This window comes from Theobroma cacao, chromosome 1, assembly GCF_000208745.1.
Source record: "Theobroma cacao cultivar B97-61/B2 chromosome 1, Criollo_cocoa_genome_V2, whole genome shotgun sequence".
Lineage (NCBI taxonomy): Eukaryota > Viridiplantae > Streptophyta > Magnoliopsida > Malvales > Malvaceae > Theobroma > Theobroma cacao.
The window spans coordinates 35,535,843-35,561,559 of record NC_030850.1 but is presented as its reverse complement, the minus strand read 5'-3'; the positions used below and the strand labels follow the sequence as shown (position 1 = coordinate 35,561,559).

At 33.8% G+C, this 25,717-nt stretch overlaps 3 protein-coding genes across 3 annotated transcripts; 2 read left to right on the top strand and 1 right to left on the bottom strand.

The window, feature by feature from the left end:
• LOC18614332 (auxin-responsive protein SAUR36) lies at positions 9,514-10,853 on the top strand. The gene has a single exon (XM_018122230.1). The coding sequence runs from the start codon at positions 10,102-10,104 to the stop codon at positions 10,603-10,605; it is 504 nt and encodes a 167-aa protein (XP_017977719.1). The 5' UTR covers positions 9,514-10,101; the 3' UTR covers positions 10,606-10,853.
• On the top strand, positions 15,614-17,775 carry LOC18614331 (cysteine-rich repeat secretory protein 15). Its single transcript, XM_007052046.2, has 3 exons — positions 15,614-16,465; positions 17,336-17,443; positions 17,543-17,775. The coding sequence occupies exons 1-3, from the start codon at positions 15,709-15,711 to the stop codon at positions 17,551-17,553; spliced, it is 876 nt and encodes a 291-aa protein (XP_007052108.1). The 5' UTR covers positions 15,614-15,708; the 3' UTR covers positions 17,554-17,775.
• Positions 18,774-22,228, bottom strand: LOC18614330 (pectinesterase 2). The gene is made up of 2 exons (XM_007052044.2): positions 21,249-22,228; positions 18,774-19,604 (listed from the first exon to the last, which is right to left on the bottom strand). The coding sequence occupies exons 1-2, from the start codon at positions 22,111-22,113 to the stop codon at positions 18,916-18,918; spliced, it is 1,554 nt and encodes a 517-aa protein (XP_007052106.2). The 5' UTR covers positions 22,114-22,228; the 3' UTR covers positions 18,774-18,915.

Sequence of the window (25,717 nt, the reverse complement as noted above, 5' to 3'; positions counted from 1 at the left end):
CAAGTGCTGCTTCTTGTTAGCCTTCTTCCAATGTCTCGCTCTATCTATTTCCTAAATTGATTTTCAGAACTAATTGTTTCTATAAATCAAGTAGAAACTAGCTTTGGAGGATTCCGTCGGCAACTTTTCAGTGGCAGTTTAGTACGTTTTTCAACAGAGCAATGCATTAAAAGATCAAAGCAATAAACTTATCTTTCAAAGCACCGTTCATGTCATTCACATACTCTCTCATCTTTGTGATAACTCCATAATTGCAGTAGCTGAAAAGTAGAAACATTCTTTCTTACATCTTCGTGATCATTCTGTATTAACTAAACATCATTGCCAGTTGCCATCGCATCAATATTAATGCCAGAAAATTGAGCATCGTGTCTTCTTCTAGAGGACTCTGACATGCACAAGCCTCCTGCCACATGATTAGCACAGCTACATAATTAGCTGAATCCGACTGCAATTAATTGAATGACCTAAGATTTTATTAATACCAATCATATAGTATGTAGTTCCGGGTGATCATGCTTCGTTATAATCAATATATGTAGAGAGCGATGGGTTCCGTCATGCTTACACAATATCACGAACACCATCGTTGATATCTAGAAGTAATTTAATTTCCTAGCTCATAATTTTCAGATACACGTGCTCATTCACATCCATTGTTTAAGCTTTCCGAGAAGAAAATCTCCAGCCTAAGCTAGCTCTCTCATTGTTTTCAGTCCCTTCCGGTACCGTGGCCGATCTTATGTTTTGATTTTATGAATTTGGAGGCTTGAAGCAAGATCCAAACAATGACCCCAATCAAAGAACATGATTTATTTTCGGACACCCAATATATAAAATGGCTAGTTTAATTGGTGTCCAATTTTGAAAGATTTATATTTGAATTAATTTTTTATTCAATTTAGAGATTGGGTTTATTTATATGACTGTATCCTTTTACTACCAAGGAGACTTCATCTCAGTAATAAAAAAAATATTCTAAAATCTTTAAATTTCAAGTTCCAATCTCACTATACATCTATGTAACCTAATTTTATATTGGTTTCGTTTGGTTTTATTTGTTTATTAACTTTTTCTATTTCATTTATTATCCATCATAATTTATTTGCCTGTAGTTATTTGTGGGACATCAATCTAATTATTTGGTAAAGCTATAGTTATTCAGTTTTAGTGTAGTCTGCATCCGTGATAGCGAAACGAAAATGAACAGGCACCGCAGATTTGCCAATGTACATATCAACCAGCTAGGGCTTTAGCTGCCATACTTGACTGGCCTCAGCTCATAAGCTCGGACTAAAGTGCTTTGGCCTTCTGCAAAATTTCCAATGCTTGTACCATTTAGAAATTACTTGAAACTCTCTCCAACAAGTATAAGGATATCCCCTCTACCTTTGAAACGAGAACGTCTCTTCCAAATTCCACCGAGGGATCTGTGCTGCTTAGCTGCAATGTGGAAAATCCTGCAACAAAGACATATTTCCAGTATTAAAGGCACCCTTATTGCTTAGCTAGAGAACTGTAGCAAACATTTTTTTTTTATAATCCAATCCACCATCATAACATCTTGCATACAAGAATCGAAACCTAACCTTTGTTGTTACTGCAGATGGCAAACGCAGTGCTCAGTTTGAGCACACTCTTTTGGTAACTCTGCATTCCCAGTGCTTTTTCTTTCATGATATCTATGCTATATATAGTCGTGTTTTGAAGTTTTGTCTGTTACAGAAACGTTTTGCAAATGACCTTTTTGCTCCTGAGTTAGCGATTTGCCAGTGCACCCTTTCTTGGTTGTCTTGTAGAAGTGATCTGTTACATGACAGAGAATCATGACACGCCTAACACATGAATATTGCTAAATGAATATTACCATGCAGGTAACAGAAACTGGAGTCGAAGTTCTTACAGCTCGGCTACCTTCATTTTCCAGTGTGTTTCCTTGGCTAAATAAGTAATCAGTGTCATCTTTATACTGGTGGTAAGAGATTGTGAAGTACCCCTTCCGTTGGATGAGAGCCGTGTATTTGCTAAGTAATGGGAGAGAAAATGATACAATTTTTTCATTTAGCTTGTAGTGTTCATTTAAAGAATAATCATAAATTGTTTTCTTTTTGTTCTAGAATAATTATAATGTGTTTGCACCATGATCAAGCAGCAATATCAAATTATTACCTTTTGTGAATTATAATAAATCATGCATTTTTCTTTTTTTACATGCAAGTCAGGCCTTGGCGGATTTAGTAAGCTGTGATTCGGCCCATTGGTAATTGGGCTTGACCACTGAAGCCCGTTGAAATTTGAGCCTACCTGCATTGATTTTGGGTGGACTTTGGACACTAATTTTTTAAAAATTTGGGTAAGGCTTCGAAAACCAAGGAGTTAGACTCGGTTAGTTTTCAGGTTGGGTTTAAGCTCACATTCTCAAATTCTATTGGGCTCAACCGAAATTAGTAGTTTATTACAATTATGTTGTAAATTTTACTATATTATATAAGAAAATAATATTTTATTAAATTATATCAAATTCCAATCGTGACACTGTAAGCCTTTCTTGGTAATGTAGCTAATATGGCAAAAACTGACCTGCGCGAGAAATGACGAGGGAAATAAAAATGGAAGTCGATTTGGATATATTGTGAAAATATATATAAAAGTTAAAGTTGTAGAAAGAATTAAAATAAAAATTCTTCAAAATTTTTTACTTAATTGTAAATTCCTTATTCTATTTTAATTTCATTTGAAAAGATTTTTCTTTTATGTTGTATTGAAAAGGTTTTGCTTTTATGTATTTATTTTTCTTTTGCTAAATTAAACTTTATAGGATAAATATTGAAATTTAAAATTTATATTTATGAAATTTGAAACTTATAGTTACAAATTAAAGCACTTTAATATTGTGGAGGGGATTGAAAATTTGTAAAAATATTGTAAGGAGGGCATTGAAACATTTATAAATATCTTAAAGTGTTTAGAAGCATCCAAAAATTAGAAATATGCCATCCATGGAAGCATAGCTCATGTAAGAATTAAATGTTCTTTCCTCAATGTGTATCTTGGTGCAAAGAAGTTTCTCCTTTTGTGTTTTGCCAGAAGATGTTCACATGATATGTCATGTCAGCACTACGTGACATGTTACAATATTATAATTGATGATAATATAATATTTTAATATATCATAATTAATAATGACATGATATGTCAATGTAATCTAATGATATAATTATATAATATTTTTCATATTTCACATTAACGTCTCATTAATATCATATATATAACGATAAGTGACATTCTAATTAATAAAAATTAATCAACTATTAATTATAAGAATTTATTTGATATAAAATAAAAATACAAAGATTTAAGAAACGTATTAAAAATAAAAATTTATTTAAAATTTTTAATTAATTTAACAACTTTTTCAAACATTATGCCAAAACAAAATCATTTCTTTTCTCCATTTCACCCTCCCCCTCCATCTTCCAACTATTCTCTTCTGCACAGTAAAGATTAAATGAAATTGAGATATTTAAAAGTCATATGAACAACAAAATTGATGCAGCATAATATACTAAAAAGCACCTAAACATTTAACCATTGGTAAGCTACGCAAAATATTTACTCAAAATACCATAAAAGGGCATAATAAATCGGTTAACCTTTTAGTTTTAAATCTCATTGTTAGCTTGATTTTCTTTAATTTTTTTTATATTAACAATTTTTCTTCTCAATAATTAAATAAATAAATTGACATCATAGTGTCAACTATTTTCTTTCTATGCTAATAAATAAAAAACAATTAGAAAAAAATAAAACATTTATAATATTTATACAAAATTAATTCCACATTTATACATCTGATTAGACATCTGACTATCAGGTTAGTTTCTATACGTGCTTCTTGGCAGTAAAAGAATGAGATTCTTGAGTTATACGTCTCGTAGTGCTTCTTGTTGTAGAAAGAAATAAAGAAACAAAGAAAAACAATGGGAATTTTGAGTTATGTATTAATTAAACATCAATATTTTCCATTAACTCCATAATTATGTGGTTGAAAAATTGAAACGTTCTTTCTTAAATCTTTATGACTATTATTTTGTTTTAACAAAACATCATTGCCAGTTGCCATCGCCGCATCGCATCAATATTAATTATTGCCAGAAAATTGAGCATCATGTCTTCTTCCAGAGGACCTGGCATGCAGAAACTTCCAGCCACATGGTTAGCACATGTAAATAATTTAGCTGAATCTGACCGCAATTAATTGAGTGACCTAAAATTTTATCATTGATACCAAAGTCATAGAGTACGTAGTCATGGTGGTTATGTTTCATTATGATCAATATTAGACTTGGTAATTCATATTTTCGTATCTTAAATATGTCGAAACGATTAGATACGAAATATATTAAGATTAAATATGAATGTGATATAAATATTAATCATGTCTTAAATCTGAAATATGTACACGTATATATTTAATAATCATGTAACACGACACGATACGTTTAGACACATTTGTTAAACATGTTAATATATGACATGACACGTTTAACACGATTAAATAAAAATATTTACAATTAAACATAATTTTATTATTTAAATTTAAAATCAATAATTATAAAAACAATTATAATAAAACAAAATGACAATAACATCAAATATAACAAAACAAAATTTAAAATTAAAATTTGGACATGACATAATTATATTATTATTATAAAATTTAAAAATATTTTCAAAATAATTATTTGAAATTGTTTAAATAAAGCTAAAACAATCTTTGACAATTAATTTTTAACAAGTTGATAAGCATGTCATGTATACACGTTTAAATACTATAATACGATTAAACACGTTATATGTTTGAACACGATTAAACACGTTTATACGTTTGAACACGATAACACGATTAATTAAATACATTTAAACATATTTTAGATGTGTTAATCGTATTTGACACGTTAACACATGAAAATTTTTATATCTTAAACATGTCAGACATAATTAAATATAAAATACGTTAAAATTAAATCAAAATTTATTTAATTTAGTATCTTTTCGTGTCATATTAATATATTATATCTAAAATTATTATGTCTAATCAATATATGTAGGAAAAGATGGATTCCGTCTTTCTTACTCAACTGTTAGGAACACCACCATTGACATCTAGAGGCATTTACTTTCCAAGCTCATAACTATCCAATACACGTCCATTGTCACGGTAGATTGAGATCCACTAGGTACCGGCTTCCAAGAAGAAAATCGCTGTGTCATTGTTTGAGTCCCTTCCGGCGCCGTCACCGATCTCGTGGTTGATCTTATGAATTTGGAGACTTGAAGCAAGATCCAAACAATGACCCATTATATACACCCATCGTATACAAAGAGAATATCTTGAAATTTTTAAGTTTCAAGTTTAAGTTTCCCTATACGTGTGTATTTCAGTCTAATTTTATATTCGTTTCTTTTGGTTTATTTACTTAGTAATTTTTCCCCATTTCTTATATCGTTTATCATAATTTCTTTGCCTATAGTCATTTTTGAGTTCGGTAACGCTATAATTATTCGGTTTTAGTGTTAGGCTGCATATCAGTGATAGCGAAAAGAAAATGAACAGGCGCCACAGATTTGCTAATGCACATATCAACCAGCTAGAGCTAGGCCTTTAGCTGCCATTCTTGACTGGAGTTAGCTCATAAACTCGGACTAAATTACGTAGGCCATCTGCCAAATTTCCAATTCTTGTACGATTTAAAAATGACTTGAAACTCTCTCCAACAAGTCTAACTATATGCCCTCTACCTTGGAAACGAGAACGTCTCTTCCAATTTCCACCAAGGGATCTGTGCTGCTTAGCTGCAATGTTGTGAAATCCTGCAACAAAAACATCATCTTTCCAGTATTAAAGGCGCCCTCATTGCTTAGCTAGAGAACTGTTGCAAACATTTTTTTTATTTTTTTCTGGGTCCAGCTTCAGTCGATCAGCAGCTCAACAGAAATTACATAAATTTTTTATGACCTAACAAACAAAACTTTGATAAAGGAGGTCAAACTTTGCAACCGAAGCAAAGTCATATCGTACACCTACGTGTTGCTAAAGCTCCTGCCCCTAGGAGCCAGCTACAAGGTCAATCTGGAACTTGCAGCTACTGTGGTACACTCATCCGTACATATAACAACAAGAACTGATAAAGAAAATTTATGAGTTTCTTTTCTCTTCTCAAGACAGGACAACAGCAACAAGGCGGCTTTAAGATTATTAAACTCCAGGAGATCGTTGGATTGCTCCAAGAACAGGTAAGATGTAGTTTTCAAACCCTTGCCAATGCGCTTTAAATTATAGACAATGAATATTATATGTCATATGAGAACAAGCCAAGGAGCTAGTGAAAGAGAGCTTTCGGTCCAGATTTGGCGTGGCAGTTGCAAATATTTTGGAAAAACCTAATGAACAAGATAAGAATGCAAACGCCACGATTGACTAAGCAATTGGTGAGTTTAAAATTCAAATGGGAACTTTAAAACCTAACTATTTTAACGGTATACGTCCTACAAGGACGAAAAAGTAAACCATTTGCCATTGAATATTTCCTTTTTTCTGATCACCTAGATTTCAAAGCTTGTATATATATATCTTCTGTACACATCCAAAGGTCCACTAGTGACTAGCCTGTATTTAAAAACGATAACAAGGTACCGTTCGATAAGCATTTCACACACAAGTTGCTATATTCAACATGTTTACTAATACTAAAAAAATTGTTCAACAATCAGTTGATTTTTTTTAAAATAATTAATGGTAATTTCCGAGGTCGGTAACTCCGTTGAAGATTCTCCTAATGCTATTATAACCTTTAAGATATAACCAAACCTCCCTCTGACTAGAAATAATGAAAATGGATATTAAAAAAAATAAAACCTTCTGTTAAACTGACAAAACCTTTTAGTCAAGACAATATTAATAACCGTAATGAATTTGACCTACTCCACTTACGAATTTTATGCATACAATATTCTTAAATTATCAACAATTCTCTCCTATCTCATAAATTTTATCTTACTTAAAATTTGGAATAGATAAAGTTTCAAATTTGAATTTTTTAAAATAAAATACATCAAACTTCGTGTAATGTTAAATGATATTATTGAATTTAACGTACGTATGTCAAAGAATAAATAAAATTTTTTCATATATATATATATATATATATAATCATGGCATGATGTCTTTATGCCCATACGAATTTATTTTTTTGACATTAAGATAAGACCAAGAAGAACTTCAATGTCACTACATTATTTTTCATTTTCTGACACAAATTATTCAGTTACATGTTTCATGGATTAAACAACATTTTCAACAAATCAATACATCAACTCAAGATATTTGTGAGAAGTAATTTGGTCAAAGCCAATAAAATAGAGTGAGATTGAGGGGGAAAAAGTACTAAAAAATGGTAGTCAAAGAAGAATTACATAAAAAGAAAAAAGAGAAACGTCTGGAAATTGGGTTAATGTTCAAAATTAAAACAACGATTTTTAAGCCCAAAAATTTGAATGACAGGAGTCACAAAGATTTTTGTCCCAATAAACTTTTGTCTTTGAATTTGAGAGGACTCGTGATTAGTGACAGATGGCGATAGGCAAAGTACCAAACTCCACGAATTTGAGATTATTTTAAGCCTTTTACCCTATTTTGTTACAGCCTTGATTCACTGATTTAGATCGACGCAAGCGTTGCTTGTCGGGACTTGACCACGTGGAAAAGGGACCCACCATTTTGGAATTGTCTGTGCAAATTAGCATCAGATGGACCCACGTGTTACGACTACAAGTAGTCGTTGAATTCGTATTACGGTAAAGTACGACCTTCCTGTACGGAATCTTCAACCTTCCACCCGATTTTTTTGTTTTCATCGAGCAACGGAGGAGGGCTGGTATGTTTGTAAGGTATACCAAAGGAAATGTGGACCTCATCTCTGAATCCAACACTTGTCAAGCATCCAATGGCAGAATATGCTTATATATATCATACTTTAGTTGTATATGACAAATTTTTTCAATTTGAAAGGTGAGAATGTTAATAAAGTTATAAAAATAAATATTTGTTGATTTTGAAATCGGGATCATTAAAAAAAATTAATTTTAATTTTTTACATAATTTTCATTTATAAATTAACTAATAAATATATTTATCATTGTACACCCTTTTGTAAATTTCAATTCTTGTTTTATTAATTATCATGTCTTTGTATATAATATATACATGCAGAAAAAATGAATTAATTGTGACAAAATATTTTGATGGTATGATAGAATAAAATAAATTGCACTTTATAATATTTTAACCTTATTAGTTTTATAGAATAAATATAATTATAATTCATATCACCGACCAAAATTGAATACATATCGAAGATTCAAAATATATATACCAAACTTGTATTAAGATATATTGGTCACACAAAAAAGAAATAAATTTTCGGTTGGATCAGTCAACCTCACCAAAAATGTAATTAGTAGCCTCAAATTCTTTCTACCAACTCCTTTCGAGGCCTTCCGCGTGCTTCCAATTTGCAATTTAATGCTACGATGCCATGACTTTCAAGGCACTCCACAATTAGCATCTCGTAGTCGCTGTGAGCTATGATGAACTTTTCATATTTTGACTAGGGATATTTGTATATATATGAAAAGGAAAATACAAAAACATTTTTATTGTTCTTTTTAGAAGGATACTTAAAATCTAATTTAAAAATTGAAAAAGGTTTATAATCAAAAGTGCTAAAACTATTCAAATTTCAAAGTCTATCATTAATATAATTTTGTCCAGTCTTGAATCAATTTTCAAAACATAAGAAAATGTAATTTTATAACAAATTAGTATTCCCGACATAATATAATTAATTTATAATAATTTTTTTCGTAATGAATAATAATTTATTACTATACATTATGCAAATATAATCACATGTCAATTGATTGAATAATTATTCAATCTAAACTCGTGATAAACAACCTAAGAAAAAATTTAATTCGAATATGAAGCTTCTCTTCTCTTACGTCAAAGACTTCACCCCTTAAGTTGGGCTGCGTCACGAGGCCACGTGGACGAGGGACGATTGGGTTGCAAGAAAGTTAAATGGTGATCTGCTGCACCAAAGCTCACTGAGACCTGGTGTTTTGTCTCTTCTGTCCATTATCAAAAGTGTTCTGATCCAAGTTACGTACGTGGCCAAAACTGACGGTTTCGTCGAAACATCCTCATCATTTTTTTAGTAGTCCAGACCCAGGAAAGTGATGGCTGATAAAATTAACAAGTATTTTTATTACTAATCTAACCGCCCAATCAGATAACGGGAAAGACCAGTCCCTCGTCAACGTGGGAATCAGAAATATCAATCAAACGGTGATGACTCACTCTAGAACATTATTTATTGTTTTTTCTTTTATATTAACCATATAATAATCTGAAGCTCAGTGAAAATCTAGCCGCAGCCACTTATGATCAGACGACCCTTCGTTTATCTGACCTACGACTTTCTCTTGCTGTCTGGCTTTCCTATTTAAATCACAATTCCGCTTCTTACTAGTTTCAAGTTTCAACACTCAATTTGCGCGTGCCACTGCCGCCCATCAAGACAAACTCTATTTCCTCTTATTGTTGACTCCCTCAAATTTTCCCTTCTCTTTCTAGTTGCTGAGTTTTTCGTGGTTCACTTTATATTTGTAGACAGGCCCTTCATCTCCTGTGCGGCCTGCTATTGTTCTACGGCTGCCAAAGATCTTTAGTTTGGTTCTTCTGAACAGAGAAAGAAGAAGGAAAAAAGAGAAGGCTATTTAATCTAGGAAATTTTAAATCAGGTTTCGCATGAAATACTCAGTTGCAGACAGGAATAAGGATGTCAAATATACCAACGTCTCTCTCTGAAGTATGCCTGACTCTCTTTCGCCTTACTATGTCCATGGCCGATCCATGGCCCTTTTCCTAAACTCCATCTCATTCTAACGAAACCTTTTCAGTCTGATTCTCGTACGCTCCAAAAAAATAAAAACAAGCGCAAAGCCTTCCTCTTTCACTTCATAATCTGACACCAACAAATGAGAAAGATAAGAGGTTTCAAGATCGGGAAACGGCTTGTCCGGATTTCCAGATGGTTCATTCGCAAAGCTCGGAACCCACGTGGATACCACCACCTGACGCAAGCAGGATCGTTCTGCAAGTCAAAGACTTTCTCCAAGCTCATCGGTTGGGGTCGCCGCTTAACTAACGGAGCCAAATCTATATGCTCGGTGAAACCAGGGTCGGGATACCTTCCCATTGGTCAAGACCCTGTCGATGAAAAACCGAAGGAAGTTCCGAAAGGACACTTGGCCGTTTACGTCGGTCAAAAGGACGGCGACTTTCACAGAGTTTTTGTGCCCGTTATTTACTTTAACCACCCTTTGTTCTGCGAGCTCTTGAGAGAAGCCGAAGAGGAGTATGGGTTTACGCAGCCAGGTGGAATCACGATTCCTTGCCGGTTCTCGGAGTTCGAGAGGGTCCAGACACGGATCGCCGCGGGAACCGGTGGAAGGAAATTGATATGGAAGCGCCACCATTGAGAGGCCGCTGCTGCTGGTGGTGCTGGTAAAAATTTGTTGATGATGGCGATAATTATTCTGGTCAATGAATGCGATAATGATGTTTTCCGAATTTTGACTAGATAGAATTTATTCACCTTTACTTTTTACTTTTTTTTTACTTTTTCGGGGGTCTTTTTGAAAGACTTGGTGTAGTGAAATTTCGGGTGTACATTTATAGACAACAATTTTCTTTAAATATGCTGTTACAGTACTGGTAACTTATTTTATATTTAAATTACAGTAAACAATTACTAGATATGTTGAAAATGGTACTGATAACCGTGATTGATTTTGATCGTGATAATAAACAGAGGATTCCAAATTTGCTAGTCGACTTTTTCTTCTCTCATTTTCGGCAAACTCTGGCCCACGGTTGATTTGAGTGATAAATTGGTTGATTAAACAAGTTGCAGGATTCTTTTTTGGTTTCTGATGGCGATGATCATCTTCCGGATAACCATGATGTCGAATTTTTGTTTTTCTTTCGGTGAAGATGTTGAAATGTTGATAACTTGATATGGGTACTTTTAATTGATTCAGCTTTTTGTATTTCTGACCTTTTCAAGGAATTTTTTTTGTTTACCAGGCAATTTTAGTGATATACATTTATCTTTCTAATGAATTTAATTATGATTCTTGATGAACAAAGTGTTGTTGGTTTTAACCTTATCATGTGATATATGACGTAGTTTAATGATGTGATTATGTGATAGAATCAGAATTTAAAAACGTTGATAATGTAGTTTAGTGATGTGATTATGTGATAGAATTAGAATTTAAAAACGTTGATTCTTGATTGATGCCAAAATCACAAAACAAAAAAATTCATTTTTTAATTCATTTTTTTCTTTTTTTTAGGGTAATTTTTTTTTGAAAATGTCTTATTTTTTTTTTCAAATCTAAAAAATTTGAAAATCTAAGATTTTTTAGATTTGAAAAAAAAAATGAAATTTTAAAAAATTACTCCAATTTAATAAAAGAGGATAAAAAGAGGAATAAAAATTAATATTTTTTTTATGATTTCAACACCGAGTGACATCATTTTGGATTTTGATTCTATCAGGTAACTACATTAACTAATCAAGTCATTCATCAAATGAGTAAAAAAAGATAATATGTATATAATTTAAAGGAAGTTATATTTATATTAATTTAAAAAACTTATGGAACTAAAAAAAATTTAAAGACTAGTTTAATAAATGATAAGAACGTTAATTGATTAAAGCAATATAGTACAATGGAATAGAAAATTTATGTCATTTAAAAAAAAAAATTTTTTGTTACAAAAGAAATGGTGTAGTACAACAGGACAAGTGGACAAAGTACACAATGGTTGGTATAAAAATATTAAAGGATGCAATATTCTAATGTTGTCGGGGTGTCTTCTGTATTTGTTTTGTAATTAATGACCAAATCTTCCCAACATAATTATACTACCGAAGAGAGAATCTCAGTATAGTTGAGAGAAGATTTCTCATATCGGGAGGACAAGACCGTATTAAGTGTAGAAATTAGGTAATGTATAAGGTGCCTGAGTTTTGCAAGATTAGAAATTTCAGATTTTCTTTCATCAATTTAAATTTGAAAGATTAATTTCAGATATTGACTAAAAACTGACAATAAAAAGAACCTTTAAATTTACTCCTATATATAATTTAAAAAAAAAAAGAAAAGAAAAATAGGGCCGGCACAGTGTTTGTCACCATAAATGTCCCTGTCACAGCATCTTGAAGGTGGGAGTGGCGAATCTTATAGTGGAAATCACATGAAGGAGTAATGCAGGGGAATTCCACCGCAACTTCGATGTGTATAAAAATGGATCTTTCGCTGGTTTAAAATGGCCTGTGTTAGTTGCCACATAAAGCTCCCCACGGGCCCCCCCCCCCCCCCCGGCCCCTGGACCATGTGGTCCATTATTAAGCACTAGTCGATCCACACCATGTGCATACGTGATTCAATTCTCATTTCGGGTGTCACGTTGCAGACAGGGGATCTACCTTTTATTTTGGTCTAAGAGTTGCAAAGTATTTGTTCTGGCGATGCCATAAAACCTTGACATGATAATTTTCAATCTAACATTCAATTGAAACTATTGAAGCGTGGAGAAAGCCATTGATTAAGGATAATGTGGAATCGAGGATATAGGATGAGGGATTACTTTTTGATGTTTGAGTCTTGTTTAAGCCAAAACAGCTATTGGGTATCTGTCCATCACTGGCAACAACAGGAACTTGAAAATTTCAAAATCATGTGTGAACGTTGATCGGATAGACTACCAGGTCCAAGGAGAAGATTGGATGGAAATTTTCCTAGATTTGATGTTTGCGTATCAAAGTCGGGTTGCGTTGGCCACAGTTCCAAATTTCTTTTAATCTATTATTCTACATCAAATTTGTTAAATATATCTTAATGAAATATATGACAATTTTTAATCTTTCTGGTGGAGTTTGAAAACTCTATAAGCAAAGTATTGTATAACTTTTTTTTTGTTTAAATACATAATATTTTTATTTTTTTATAATATATATTTATTTTTCATGATTTTCAGTATTAAATATTTACATACCAAAATATATCAAAATCAAAATTTTTGTTTTCAAATTATTATTCTAATACTATTCTTATTAAAAAAGATTAATTGCAGAATTCTAATTAAATCCGGTGTATTAGTGTTAATAAAATCAAAATTTTAAGTTTAATTTTTATAAAAGTAAGAAAGATAAAAAAAAGTCAGAAATATTAGATGATTTATCTCATGCTCAGTTGGGATTTGTCTATTTCGTGAAAGATGGATGTCTTCTTCGGGGAATAAAAGCAAAAAAAGGATGTATATCTTAATAACCTGTGCTCATAAAATTAAGACGACCTGTTGCATTGAAGTTTCCAACCAAAACTGAACAAGTTGGCCATACGAGAAAAGGAAGTAACGTAGGCACTTGGCCAATAAACCTGAACCTTTGCACTGTTCCAGCTCTTGTTCATTTTCTTGCGGGCCAGTACGCTTAGAAAAAGAAAGTGAAAATCCGACTGTGATTGATCACTAAATTATTTGTACTAGTTGGCTTTATGAATGATTAGCTTACTATAAAGTAGAGATTGAACTATGAAAGAAGTGGGTCTCGGTTTTGGGTGGCTTGATTGGTAGAGAACTGCATCAAATTCTTATCAAGAAAAAGTTAAAGAAAGCAGAAAAGGGAAACCGTCCCTAACTTCTCATTTATCATACCAATTACAAATATTCTAACAAAGAATCATTTGTGAGAAGGTATTAGTTAATTATTTAACTATAATGCTTAACGTATTTATTCAAAGGTAAATGAAATGATAATATTTTATATATTATCCAAAGATAGATCTTGGCTTAAGTGTGTAGATCTATATTCTAATAATTAAGATGAGTAAAAAGATTAAAAAATTGGGTGGAGCTTAGAATTTTTTACCCGTAACCCTTGTTGGAAAGTATATGTATAAGGCAAGAATAAAAATTTTCCGTTTTACTTGATGATCTTTTTATAATTTTAGGTCATATATTTAATCTTGTATTACCAACTAAAAATTTTAATTTTTAAACTCTAATAATAGAAATAAAAAATTTAATTGTAAAAGTGAAGTTAATATAAGAAATGACGTAAAATTATGGAACGGACTTAACTGAGACCAAATATTTTTGTTCCTAACAAAATACCTAGAGTGTGGTTAAGATACAATAATATTTTTCCACTAAAATTGCATTATTTCGGTGAGGCTGAGTGCTCGCTTGTGATTACCTGTTTGCCTTCAATAATTTCTATAGTTAGTGTCTTGCTTGCGGTGAAGGTATTTACTGCCATGTTCTAGGTAAGTAGTACTAATAAATAAGAATCCTCATGGAGTTGTAAATTAAAGCAAAAGGAAGGCAGAATCTAGACGCTGCTTCTTCTTTTGGTAGGAAAACGAAGGGAAAACCAGACGCTACTTGCAATCATATATGCTAAAACTTTAGATTCATAAAGAACGTTACCTGCCATCAGATATCATCGAGACGTGATGCTTTTGGTTAAACCGTGAGGATTTTACTTTTTGAAGAATATTCCTTCATACATTGCTCACCACTAACACGTTTATTCTCAATCATGGTCACATGACACAAATCTCCAACAAAGCTGGACCTAATCAATTGGGGTATATGATCCAGATGAATCCGGCCTGACTGAGGCCAGGAGCTGAGGCACAGGCTTTTACTAGTAAATGATAGCCCAACTTGACTAAGCCCAACTCTCACTCTTTTGAAACATAGTGAGCCTCTGTGTCCTAAATAAGCAACAAGAAGGCCTTATAATTGAGTGGGGTCGTTCGGGTGCAGCCTTGCATTGCGAAGACCATATGCAAGACTGGGCTGTTGTTGATCAGGCGGAACACATAAACTTAACGCATTAGGTTGCTCGTCTTTCGCCAGCACCAGATAGTGACACAACGTCAGATTGGTTTCTCAAATGTTAACCTCTAAGTCCATCCGTAATACTAGAAATTTGTCCGATGTGTTGGGCAGTCTATTGCAAAATATTCATCGAGTATTCTAACATTCACTTCTCTGGTTCTGTTTTGCTTTAGTTTAGGTCATTCAGGATTTCTTTCTCTCCTTTATTAAAAGTGAAACGGACCATAGGATCTGACCTGATTTTCTGCTGTGAGAGCAATCTGCTCCCTTGCCTACTGGCATCAAATCATAAACTGGCCTAGTTTTTACTTTTGATGGGTTGGAAGGATGCAAAAGCCGTGTTGAAAAGATCTAGAATTATTAAACGAACCAACAACCTTGGCAGGAGTTCAAATGATGCAATGGAATGGTGAGGTCTTGCCCAGAAATAAAAGTAACGGGATATGCTCGACTTTATTCAACAATTAACTGAAGATAAAGTAGAAATTTTGAGTGGACCCATGAAGACCGAATGGGCCCTTTGTTTGATAGGAAAGGTGGAACATGAGATCTCAAAGAATGACCAAAAAAGCAATCGCTAACTCACTTCTCCACCACCAAAACAGAGCACAAAACAAAAACAAAAGCAAGCAAAGCCAAATTGAAGGAAAAAACAAGGGAAAAAAATGCTGGGGAGCCTTCAATCATACTCCACTCACAAAACTATCCAAGCACCGGGTCTCTCTACACTCTGCTTTCTTTTCTTCTCTCTCAGTTACTTTGGTCATCTTGTGAAAGCTCATATCTTCATCTATGCTGGATGCTCTCAGGAAAAGTACGCACCAAACTCCCCATTCGAAGGTAACCTCAACTCTTTTCTAGCATCAGTTGTTAGCTCGTCCTCTCAAGTCTCTTATAATACGTATGCTATTGGAAATGAAAGTTCAACGCCGCCCGAAAGCACTCTATACGGCTTGTACCAGTGCAGGGGTGATTTGCAGACAGCTGACTGCTCGAGATGCATGGAAAGTGTTGTTAACCAGATAGGCTTGGTTTGTCCGTACTCTTATGGGGCTTCTTTACAACTAGAAGGCTGCTATTTAAGATATGAGCATGCTAATTTCTTGGGGACGCCTGATACGGGTCTCAGGTTCAAGAAATGCAGTAAAAGTGTTAATAACGATGTTGAGTTCTTTAGGCGTAGAGACGATGTTCTAGCTGACTTGCAGGCGGCTATTGGTTTCAAAGTCAGTTCATCAGGTTTGGTTGAAGGGTTTGCTCAGTGTTTGGGGGACTTGAGCTCGAGTGATTGCTCTTCTTGCCTTGGGGATGCTGTGGGGAAATTGAAGAGTGTATGTGGATCAGCTGCAGCAGCTGATGTCTTCTTAGGGCAGTGTTATGCTCGTTACTGGGCATCTGGCTACTATGGTGAATTCTCTCCAGGTGCAATTCATATCCTTACTCACAATACTCAATAATTTTTACTATCAGAACAACTGGAACAAATGTCATTAAGTTGTGATATCTTGCACCAACTTTTGTGTTGCCATTTCTGTATGTAATAAGGTCATTGTAAGCTTAATTGTTCCAAATTGTTAGTCCAAAAAGAAACATGGTTAAACGATATAGACTCACTTTAGTTCTCTCCAGAGAGGGAGAGGGAGGCCACTCAAATTTTTTTCAGAAACAAAGGCCATAAGGGTCAACAAGTAATCTTTTTATAAAGTAAAGCATTAAGGGGCTCAGCACTTTAGTTGCTTTCTTTTTAGGCTGCTGCATTGTTTCTGTCATGCCTCCATTCCAGATCTCATCTTTTCTCTTTTTCTATTACTAGTATCTATCTAAGTAGTAATTTTTTTATTCTGCTGTACTAATCACGCAGTTAGTTAAATTCCCATTGATGGATGGAAAAAGGTATTATTCCATTAATCTGTGCACCACAAGGTCAATTCCACATTCCGAGAAGCCATCAACTCCCACTTTCATTCGAATAAGAACCATATGAGTTGCCTTGAAAGTTGCATTATTGGCTGACAAAAAAAGCAGTGGAATATTGGGATAATCATTCTGATAAATAGTGGAAAGATTCTACTAAAATTTTCCTGTCTTCTTTCATAAAACATAATAATTTCTCTAGCTAAAGTACTTCGACAAGTTGAAAATTTTAAAAAATTTGAAGGATCAGAGGAAAAATAAACAGTTTTATTAACTAGTGGCAGCCTTGCTTATCGCATTGCCAGGTCAATTTATGCAAAGTTATATATGCAAGTATATGACTAATTCTCATAACTTTTGCTTTTCTGTTTTGTGTAGATTCCTCCCACGAAGATGATATTGGAAAAACAGTTGCCATAATCGTCGGTGTATTAGCAGGTCTAGCCGTTCTCATTGTTCTTCTCTCATTTTGCAGAAAAGCAATGGGTAAAACCCTTTTCCTAGTTTATATACTTCCTTCCCCCACATTCCCTCTCCATCATCATAATTGTAGAAATATTAACAGTGACCTTTTTCTTTTTCCAGAATCAAAATGACAGATTATAAGCAACCCTGCTCGAAAGTTCACATTGGGAAAGAGATGTGGTTTTCTTTTTTCATGATTTGAGAACCTAATTAGTGTTGGTTTTTTCATATTACGGTGGCAACTTTGTCACCTGCTTTTTGTCAATTTTAAAACGTTATGTTCTTTTCTACAAAAGGAGGCAATGTTATCTTCTGGTATAAAATAGAGACCTAATCTCCATCAACTTTCAATAGTGCTGCTGTCATAAAATCCATCACCTTTACTTACCATTATAAACTCTATTATAGTAAGCAAAGTTGATCATATAATAATCCTTCAAGAACCCTTCTTTTTCCAAAGAATATTGTGGTTATTATTGACTCAAAGAATAGTATTTCTGAAATGGCTTTCATATCAACGTTTTCGATTCGATAGATAGAGTAAGGATGAGGTTCTACCCATAAAAGTAGACATATATACTATCATGTCAGCATGCTTAGTGCCTAGCGTACTGCATTTTTATATTTAACTACATGCTTTTTATTTTTAAAGGATGTTTTTTCGCCATTACTCTATTTCCTGAAGAACCTTGAGAGGCCCTAGAAGTATATTAAACGAAGCCTTCTTTTGTGGTGTGGGTGGAAAAATATTGGTTTGGACCTGATTAAGAACCCGGAGTCGATGAGGCAGCAGACGGCGTAGCCAACAGACAGGGTCCTCGAATAAGTGCCCAAATTTGAAGTTTGATACTAGGACTAGGATTGAATAAGTGCCCAAATTTCCATAGACTTCTTATTCTTAAGTCCAACTAGAAAAAGATCAGGTCCTAGAAGAAATGCCTTCTCTGTTTTTCCAAAGGGGAAGAGAGTAAGGGGTTTGGTGTGAAGCGATGTGAACTACCATGTTCTTTCCTTCAGCTGAAAACGAATTATGTTGTCTTTTTCGAGGATATATAATGAGAAATTAAATGACCAAAGAGACAGATGCGAAGGAAAGCTTAACCAGTCAGATGTTTGCTACAAAGTGTTGGATATTGACATTGTGAAAAGTACATCTTATGCTTTTTAGATTTGGTGAAGTGCTTGACAAGAAAAATATTTTGATTATTGGTGATGTTGATACCTTAACTAACTACTTAAGGCATGACTTTGACCCTTTAAATAAGTGTGAATTGGCTGTCTATTTATCAAAAAAAACCTCATGATCCAAAACAAGAGAGAAGATCAAGAACATATCCGTACAGTACGAACAGAAAAGAATGATATTCATCTTTATTACTCTTACTAAAATTACACAAACAACTTTGTGTGTACATAGAAGCATTGGTGGTACCACAGGGAGATATTAAATTACTTGAATTAATTCGAAATCATACATATACAAATGCAAGAAATTAAAGGCCAGAGGTGAAAGGCACACCAGTGGCAGGCAGCCAAGAATTTCCGGCAAGGAAATTGCTGACGGTGAACTTCGATGCCTCGCTTGCGCTAGTGAGAACATGGTAGCCGCGCCACTTGACTCTGTTAGATGTGGATGAACCAGTGCCAGTGTTCATATACTCTGCGTAATACAATGTATTGAGTGCAAAATTACCATCCCACTCCATCCAACCAGCCGGGTTAATCAAGCTATCAAGGAACGTTTTCATGAAAACCGTCCTCGAATATTGTTTCCATGGCCTCCCTAGGTATGTTTTAACCGAGCTTTGTACCGGCTTCAAGTCGGAAGCGGCTGTAACTCTAGAGTTGTGGATTATAATTCCGGTGTTTTGGTTAGGGTCAGTCCTGCTCTGGGCAGTGACGGTGTTGGTCTTGTTAGGGGGTCTGCGAGCATATATGTTACAGTTTTGCAAGACAACCGCAGCATTGCCGAATATGACATCAACGGTTCCGTAGATGTCACATTCTCTGTAAAATTGCCTCTCGGAATGGACGTAGAGAGTGTCTTGGTAGCCTTCAAAGCTGCATCTATAGAACACCGAGAGATCAGAGCCCGAACGAAGAGAAACCGCCTGATGATTCTGTGGACCTGCGGTGTTTCTGATTGTAATGTCACGAGCAATGAACCCATCTCCAACAGCAGCTGAAAAAAATTCCACATTACAAAAGGATTAAACAATCTCTTAATCAATCCATTCTTTCAGTTTCTATCTAGAACTTGACCAAAGGGCATCAGGAAGAATAAGAAGGTCAAGGAACTTAATGATCCAATCACATCAACCAAACTGATCATTCAAACTGTCCTTGACTAAGCGGCTAAATATGTAGCTTCCATGAATCTCTCTAGTCAAACCCAGGATTGGGTGCCTGTACACCCAAATCCAAGCTTTTCCCACCTCTAAAATTCAAATGATCTCATGGCAAAGATAGAACTGGTTTCCTTTTAAAAGTATTAGCAAAGGCAAATAATTGAGAGTACGTGACGTTATTAAGGACAATAAAAACCAGACAACTTTTTCTAGCCTGCCGGGCAACGGTTTGGATTCGAAGGGGCCATTTGCCAACCCAGCTGGGAGCCAGGGAGAGAGAGGAACATCCCAACTTCTGTAGACGTGACAGGCTTTTGAGTTTCTTGACTCTGTCTCTTTCTAAATGACGTTGTAGCAAGTAAAAATTTCACGTCATGTCTCCTTCACGGTCTTTTGTCTGACCACTAAAAGAAGGACACGACATAACTTCTGTTTTAACCCAGTAAGTCAACTAGCCTAGGTCCTTGGATACTGTTTCCTTTCTTAATCTCTTTTCTCCTGTTTTATTTATTGTGGTGTCCAAGGTCTAAATACTAATTAAGAAGCATCATTTAATGAATGGTAAAGGGCAATAGCAGCTAGCAAGTTTGTTTCTTGCAATTAATTAGAGTATTACAATTGAAATTTTGTGGCTAGGATTACATGTAAAGTTTCTTCTTATTAAAAGAGAAAAATAAAAACCTCTTGTAGTCAAGGTACAACCTAGCACACTTTATATCAAAAAACCAAAATATTGAATTTGAGAATAAATGACAATTTATGGCGATGTGATTTGATTTTTTTTAGTCAATTGTTCTTCACCTTCTACGTCCAATTTATCAAGTGATATAAAAAGAATTATATACCTTCTTGCATAATCTTAAGTATAAGGTAGCTGGTAGTTTGTGTTACGCTTTGTATATTTTTGAAATGTCTTAAAATGAATATTTTTTTTAAACACTTAATATGCTTAATTTTTTATATTATGAATTTATTTTTCATATTTTTTATTTTTTCGTATTAAAAACTATTAATATCTAAATTAAAAAATTTAAATTTTGATATAAAATATATTATAATAAAAAATTATTTTACTTGTTATGAAAATAATAATAAAAAATAAACATTTAAAGATAGAGGAAGTTATAAATTCAAGCAAGGTGAATAGTGTCACGGCACAGGAGTTCAAGTCTAAAGTTTGGCGCGTGACAATTTGGTCCTGCCTTGTTGCTCCTGATCAGTGATCTCCTTGTAGCTATGAAGACTTTTAATTTGTGTTAATTTTGGAGTTATAAAATGGGTTAGTAGTTAGTACCATTCTATGTACTTAGCATGACCCGCTCCCTAGGCTGCTTTCTGCCAAAGTAAAACTCCTCCGCCACCTGTAAGAAATGATCTCTCTAACCTCAAGCAAAATTATGCAAAACCAAATTTCTTACCCACCAAAATGATCTCTCTAATCTAAAGCAAAATTATGCAAAACCAAATTTCTTACTCACCAACAGTAGCTGAATTGAAAGTCGTCGACCCTTGTCCAACGCTTTTGCTCCCGGTGATAATGGTCTTCCCTATACCATCGCCCACCAGCATGATATTTTTCAGCTTGCTGCGTATCTCAACATTTTCCTTGTACGTACCTGCCTTCACGTATATCACGTACCTTCCACTTCCCGACCGCTTTGAAGCAGCGGATATCGCGTCTTTTATTGTCTTATAATTCCCTGAACCATCTTGTGCTACCACGATGTTCGCCCTAGAAGCCGGCGATGAAGACTGCAATAGCTTCCGGTCACCGGGCTTCACCCATGTTGGGAACCCATCTTTGTAGCTAGGTTCCTTGTAAGGTGCCTTGTTGAGAGCCAGAGTGTTACTGATTAAATTGGACACGTTATTTGACATCATGGGTAGAATATAATCCGGGACCCCGAGTTCGATGAACCCCGTCCGGCATGTTTCGAGGTTGGTTAAAGCCGTGCTGAGCCATGTTTGAGCATCATCCTTGTTGAGCTTGGTGCTCGAATCAACAGTTTTGTTGAGGCGGAGGATGGTTAGCTCATAGAGATTAAGGCAGTCGGCCCATGCAGCCTTTTCTCTCTTGTTTCGGCATTTTGGGCCCAACAAGTAAGTGTGACTTTGCGCACGTTCGGCACGCTCTAGAGCGAGTTGCATGGAGATTTTGAGAAAATCAGGCTCATCTTTGATTGGGGTGTTTTTTGGATCATTGCTCAAAAAATACTCGCATGGCTGTGGGTTGGGAGTCTTGCTGCACCATGACCTCACAGCATTCGTCCCATAGCCCAAAACAGCCGGAACAAGAAAAAAGGAAGCTAGGAAAATTGCTATGAAAATTTGAGAAGGTGCCATTGATGGCTTACCAAAGCTTTTAGACACCAAAACGGATGATTATCAAAGCAAGTTTAAGGGTTTTTTTGGGGTTTGCATTTGTGTAGTATTAGTGTTAGCTTCGGCCTCTTTATATAGATGCTAAACAAAGAGGTGTGGTTGATGTTTGGGTACTAAAGGAAGAAAAATTTTCTGTTCCTAATTGTAATTACAAATCGTTTAATTGATTACTGTTTGCAAGTAATTTTTTTATATGGTGGTTTCAGTTTTGGGAAAAGAATTTGATAATTACCTTTTTTTCTAAACGTATGACGACTTGACGAAGAAAAATAAATAAAAAAAATAATAACGCGTCATTGACTTGTTCATTTACATGCAATAGATTTTAGATTAACAAACTGCTAAACGAGGTGGTCGGATTAAGCTTATTTAACATAGGTCTAATCCCATGTATACCAGGAAAAGCCCTTCCCCTGTAGCGAGCTGCCATTTTGTGATGTTTGGATCATTCATAGCAATTCTTTACGTAATTGGCTGGCCCAAAAACTGTTGGTCCTTTAATGTCAATGGATTCAGAAAACAAGAGGTAAACAAGTTTCTTTTCTCCTCAATGTGGTCAAAGTATACATGTGACAGCATGTTCCTGATGTTTTGCGTGAACAATTTGAAGATCATTTTCTACTTAATAGGACACACTAATTTCCAAAAGTAGAAGTGATCAAATACTTATAACAAGAAATTTCTCAAATGGCTAAAATCCACAAATTCCTAAATAATTTGTGGGAGTTTGCTCTAAACAGAACTTTCCCTAATTTGAAAATGGCATTGTCCCTTCAGATATGTGGTTGGCGCTTGTTTTGACTGCAAAAACACCCACCACGTGTTAAAATTTAATTACTAAAATGAAAAGACTTAGGGCATGATAGAATGCTAGCATTCTGGGAATTATGTTTTCAAAGGAAAAAAAAATTAATTACCGTATCACATTAAAGATCTAATACGATGCTTGACTGCCAAATGGAGAAATAAAACAAGGAAGAATTATTTTATGGGAAAGAATCCTCTCTACAACTAAATCTATAACACCTCCCTCTTTTAATGATAAATATGTATGTCGGTGAAGTCTATACACGGGTTAAGTTGAACTTTAAGAGGATGACGTGTGTATATATATATATATATATATTAATAAGTTTATGTGTTAATAAGATTAAAGATATGCCTATATCCATAGAGAATGATTATGTGATGTATGAGCACGTGAAAGCTCAAAATGATGTTGTGCATATGATTGGTAAATGAATGATATGATGCCTTGTTTGGCACCTAGATGAATGTGATGTCTAAATAAATTATGTTATTTTTGATTGATATACTATGAGACATAGTGCATAATTGAGAATTTGAGCTATATGATGACTATCTGTGTTGATCATTGGGTGAATTCTGATGAATTCAGATTAGGAGGTAAGTTGGAAGGAAATGAGAGTTTGAAATTTGAGCTAAGAAAGCTCTAAGTGCTGAAGAAATGCATTTTGGACAAGAAGTATTGATACATGGGCTCCATGATTCGGTACATTGAAGGAAGGAAGAATACACGGAGGGCACTTTGAAAAATATGTATCGATACATCACTTGATGTATTGATAGATTTGAAGAACATAAAAGTAAATGTGATTTCTATCGATACATCGTTCAAATATATTGATAGATTTGATTGGAAAAACATTCTATATTATATCTATAATTTTGGTTTAACGATTAAATATAGATATTTATATATTATTTTTTACTTTACCCATTACTTCAATTCATTTGTTATGAAAATGTAAAATTTAGTGGATTTTGTTATATTCTCATGTTAGATTCCTATCAGATAACTTAAGAGTTTATAATTAAATATGCATATATCAAAATTTTGGGTTAGCAAATAGCAATTAAACAAATATTTCCAAAAAGTTTCTTCAAATCTAAACAAGTTTGAACAATTCATCAATCTTGTTGAAAGAGAATGCAGAATCTAATTACTTAACAATTTTTAAATTTAATGTTGTGCTCCAAGCAACGAATTAATTAAGGTATATATATATTTGTACTGGAAGCTGTGTTGTTATATAGTTATGTGCTAGATTTTGGAAAGCCGGCAGGCCAATAAAGAACTTAGTTTCGTGTCCATTCGATACAGTTTTAGTGTGATTCGTGAGGTTTCTATTCTGGAAATCGTTGAATTTCTTAATCTGGCTGTTTCATGTCTGTGGAATTTTCTTTTCCCCTTAAGGATTTCAAAAACCAGGTTCCTAGTGTTCCTGGTCAACCGGGAGTAGTTAACTGGGGAATCCTGAAGGAAGCCAAGTCATATGCCAAATGCGACTAATTAATATATAGTGCTGCACCTGCCATGATAAGAGTCCACGCCAAAATTGTCCTTTGTAAGTAATTTTCATAAGAAAAAGAATTCAATTATAGGTTAGGTTTCGCATCACGCAGAGAACTCTGATGGAATCAAATTCCCTTGTTGAAAGTTCTTAATCTTTTTCCACCGTAAATAATGCCAAATGTGGAAAACCCCACTTCATCAGGTATTGGAATACAATCAAATAGAAACCTCCAAGGGTGATTAAAATATAAAGTTAAGATTGTTTATTTACTTAAAACAAAGATAATTAAATTCACATAGTATATGTATTATCAATGGGGATGCATGCTTGGCATTGAGAAGTATCGAAACTCATTACACTACTAGGACATGATTATATTATAATTCTCACCAATAATTTCATTGACTTATCCATATGGAAGGATCGATTTCAATGTCATAATTGCCCCAAGTCAATGTCTGCATATACCTAAACATTTTTTTTTTCTTTTTATTCTTTAATTTTACTATTCATACACCTAGATTCAAATGTCATGCCATGACTAATCAATATGCCATGCCGAAAGTGATCTTGAATTTCAATGGTGGCTTTGTTTTAAACGGTATTAATGAATTTAGTCATTGATAAATCCAAAGGATTTCTGTATATATCCAAAGGGGTTCTTTTCCCACCCATAAAGCTTCATAAAGTTGACGATTACCTTCAGTCTTCTTATAACTTTGCTATCAATGGGATTATAAGGTCACCACTTTCACTAAAAAAAAAATTTTTTTTCGATAGATTTCAATAAAGTTTTGATGAATTTTTATTGAATTTCATGAAAACTATTTCTAGTTATTTTTTTAGAATTTTTTAATCAAAATTTTGATAGTGTTTGTAGAAAATTCAGATGAGTAGTTGTTGTAAACTCAATTTTATTTATGTGTGTATATATCAAGGGCAATTAATTAACTCGGTTTGGCTAATTTTTGACTCAATATTACTTGTTTGAGTGAGATGTATGGATAATTTAATTATATATATACATATACCTATATATATGTGACAAGTGTTATAAAGACACTGTTCAGAGTTAATTACAATACTATTTTCATTAAATGTAACAATTAATATTTGTGTGATAATTTCAATTTATTAAAATAAAATATTTATTTAATATGATAATTTTAAAAGAATATATTAAGATCACTTTCGAGTAAAATTCATTATTATATACGTTGATATCTTTTTTTTTTTTCTTTTTTATT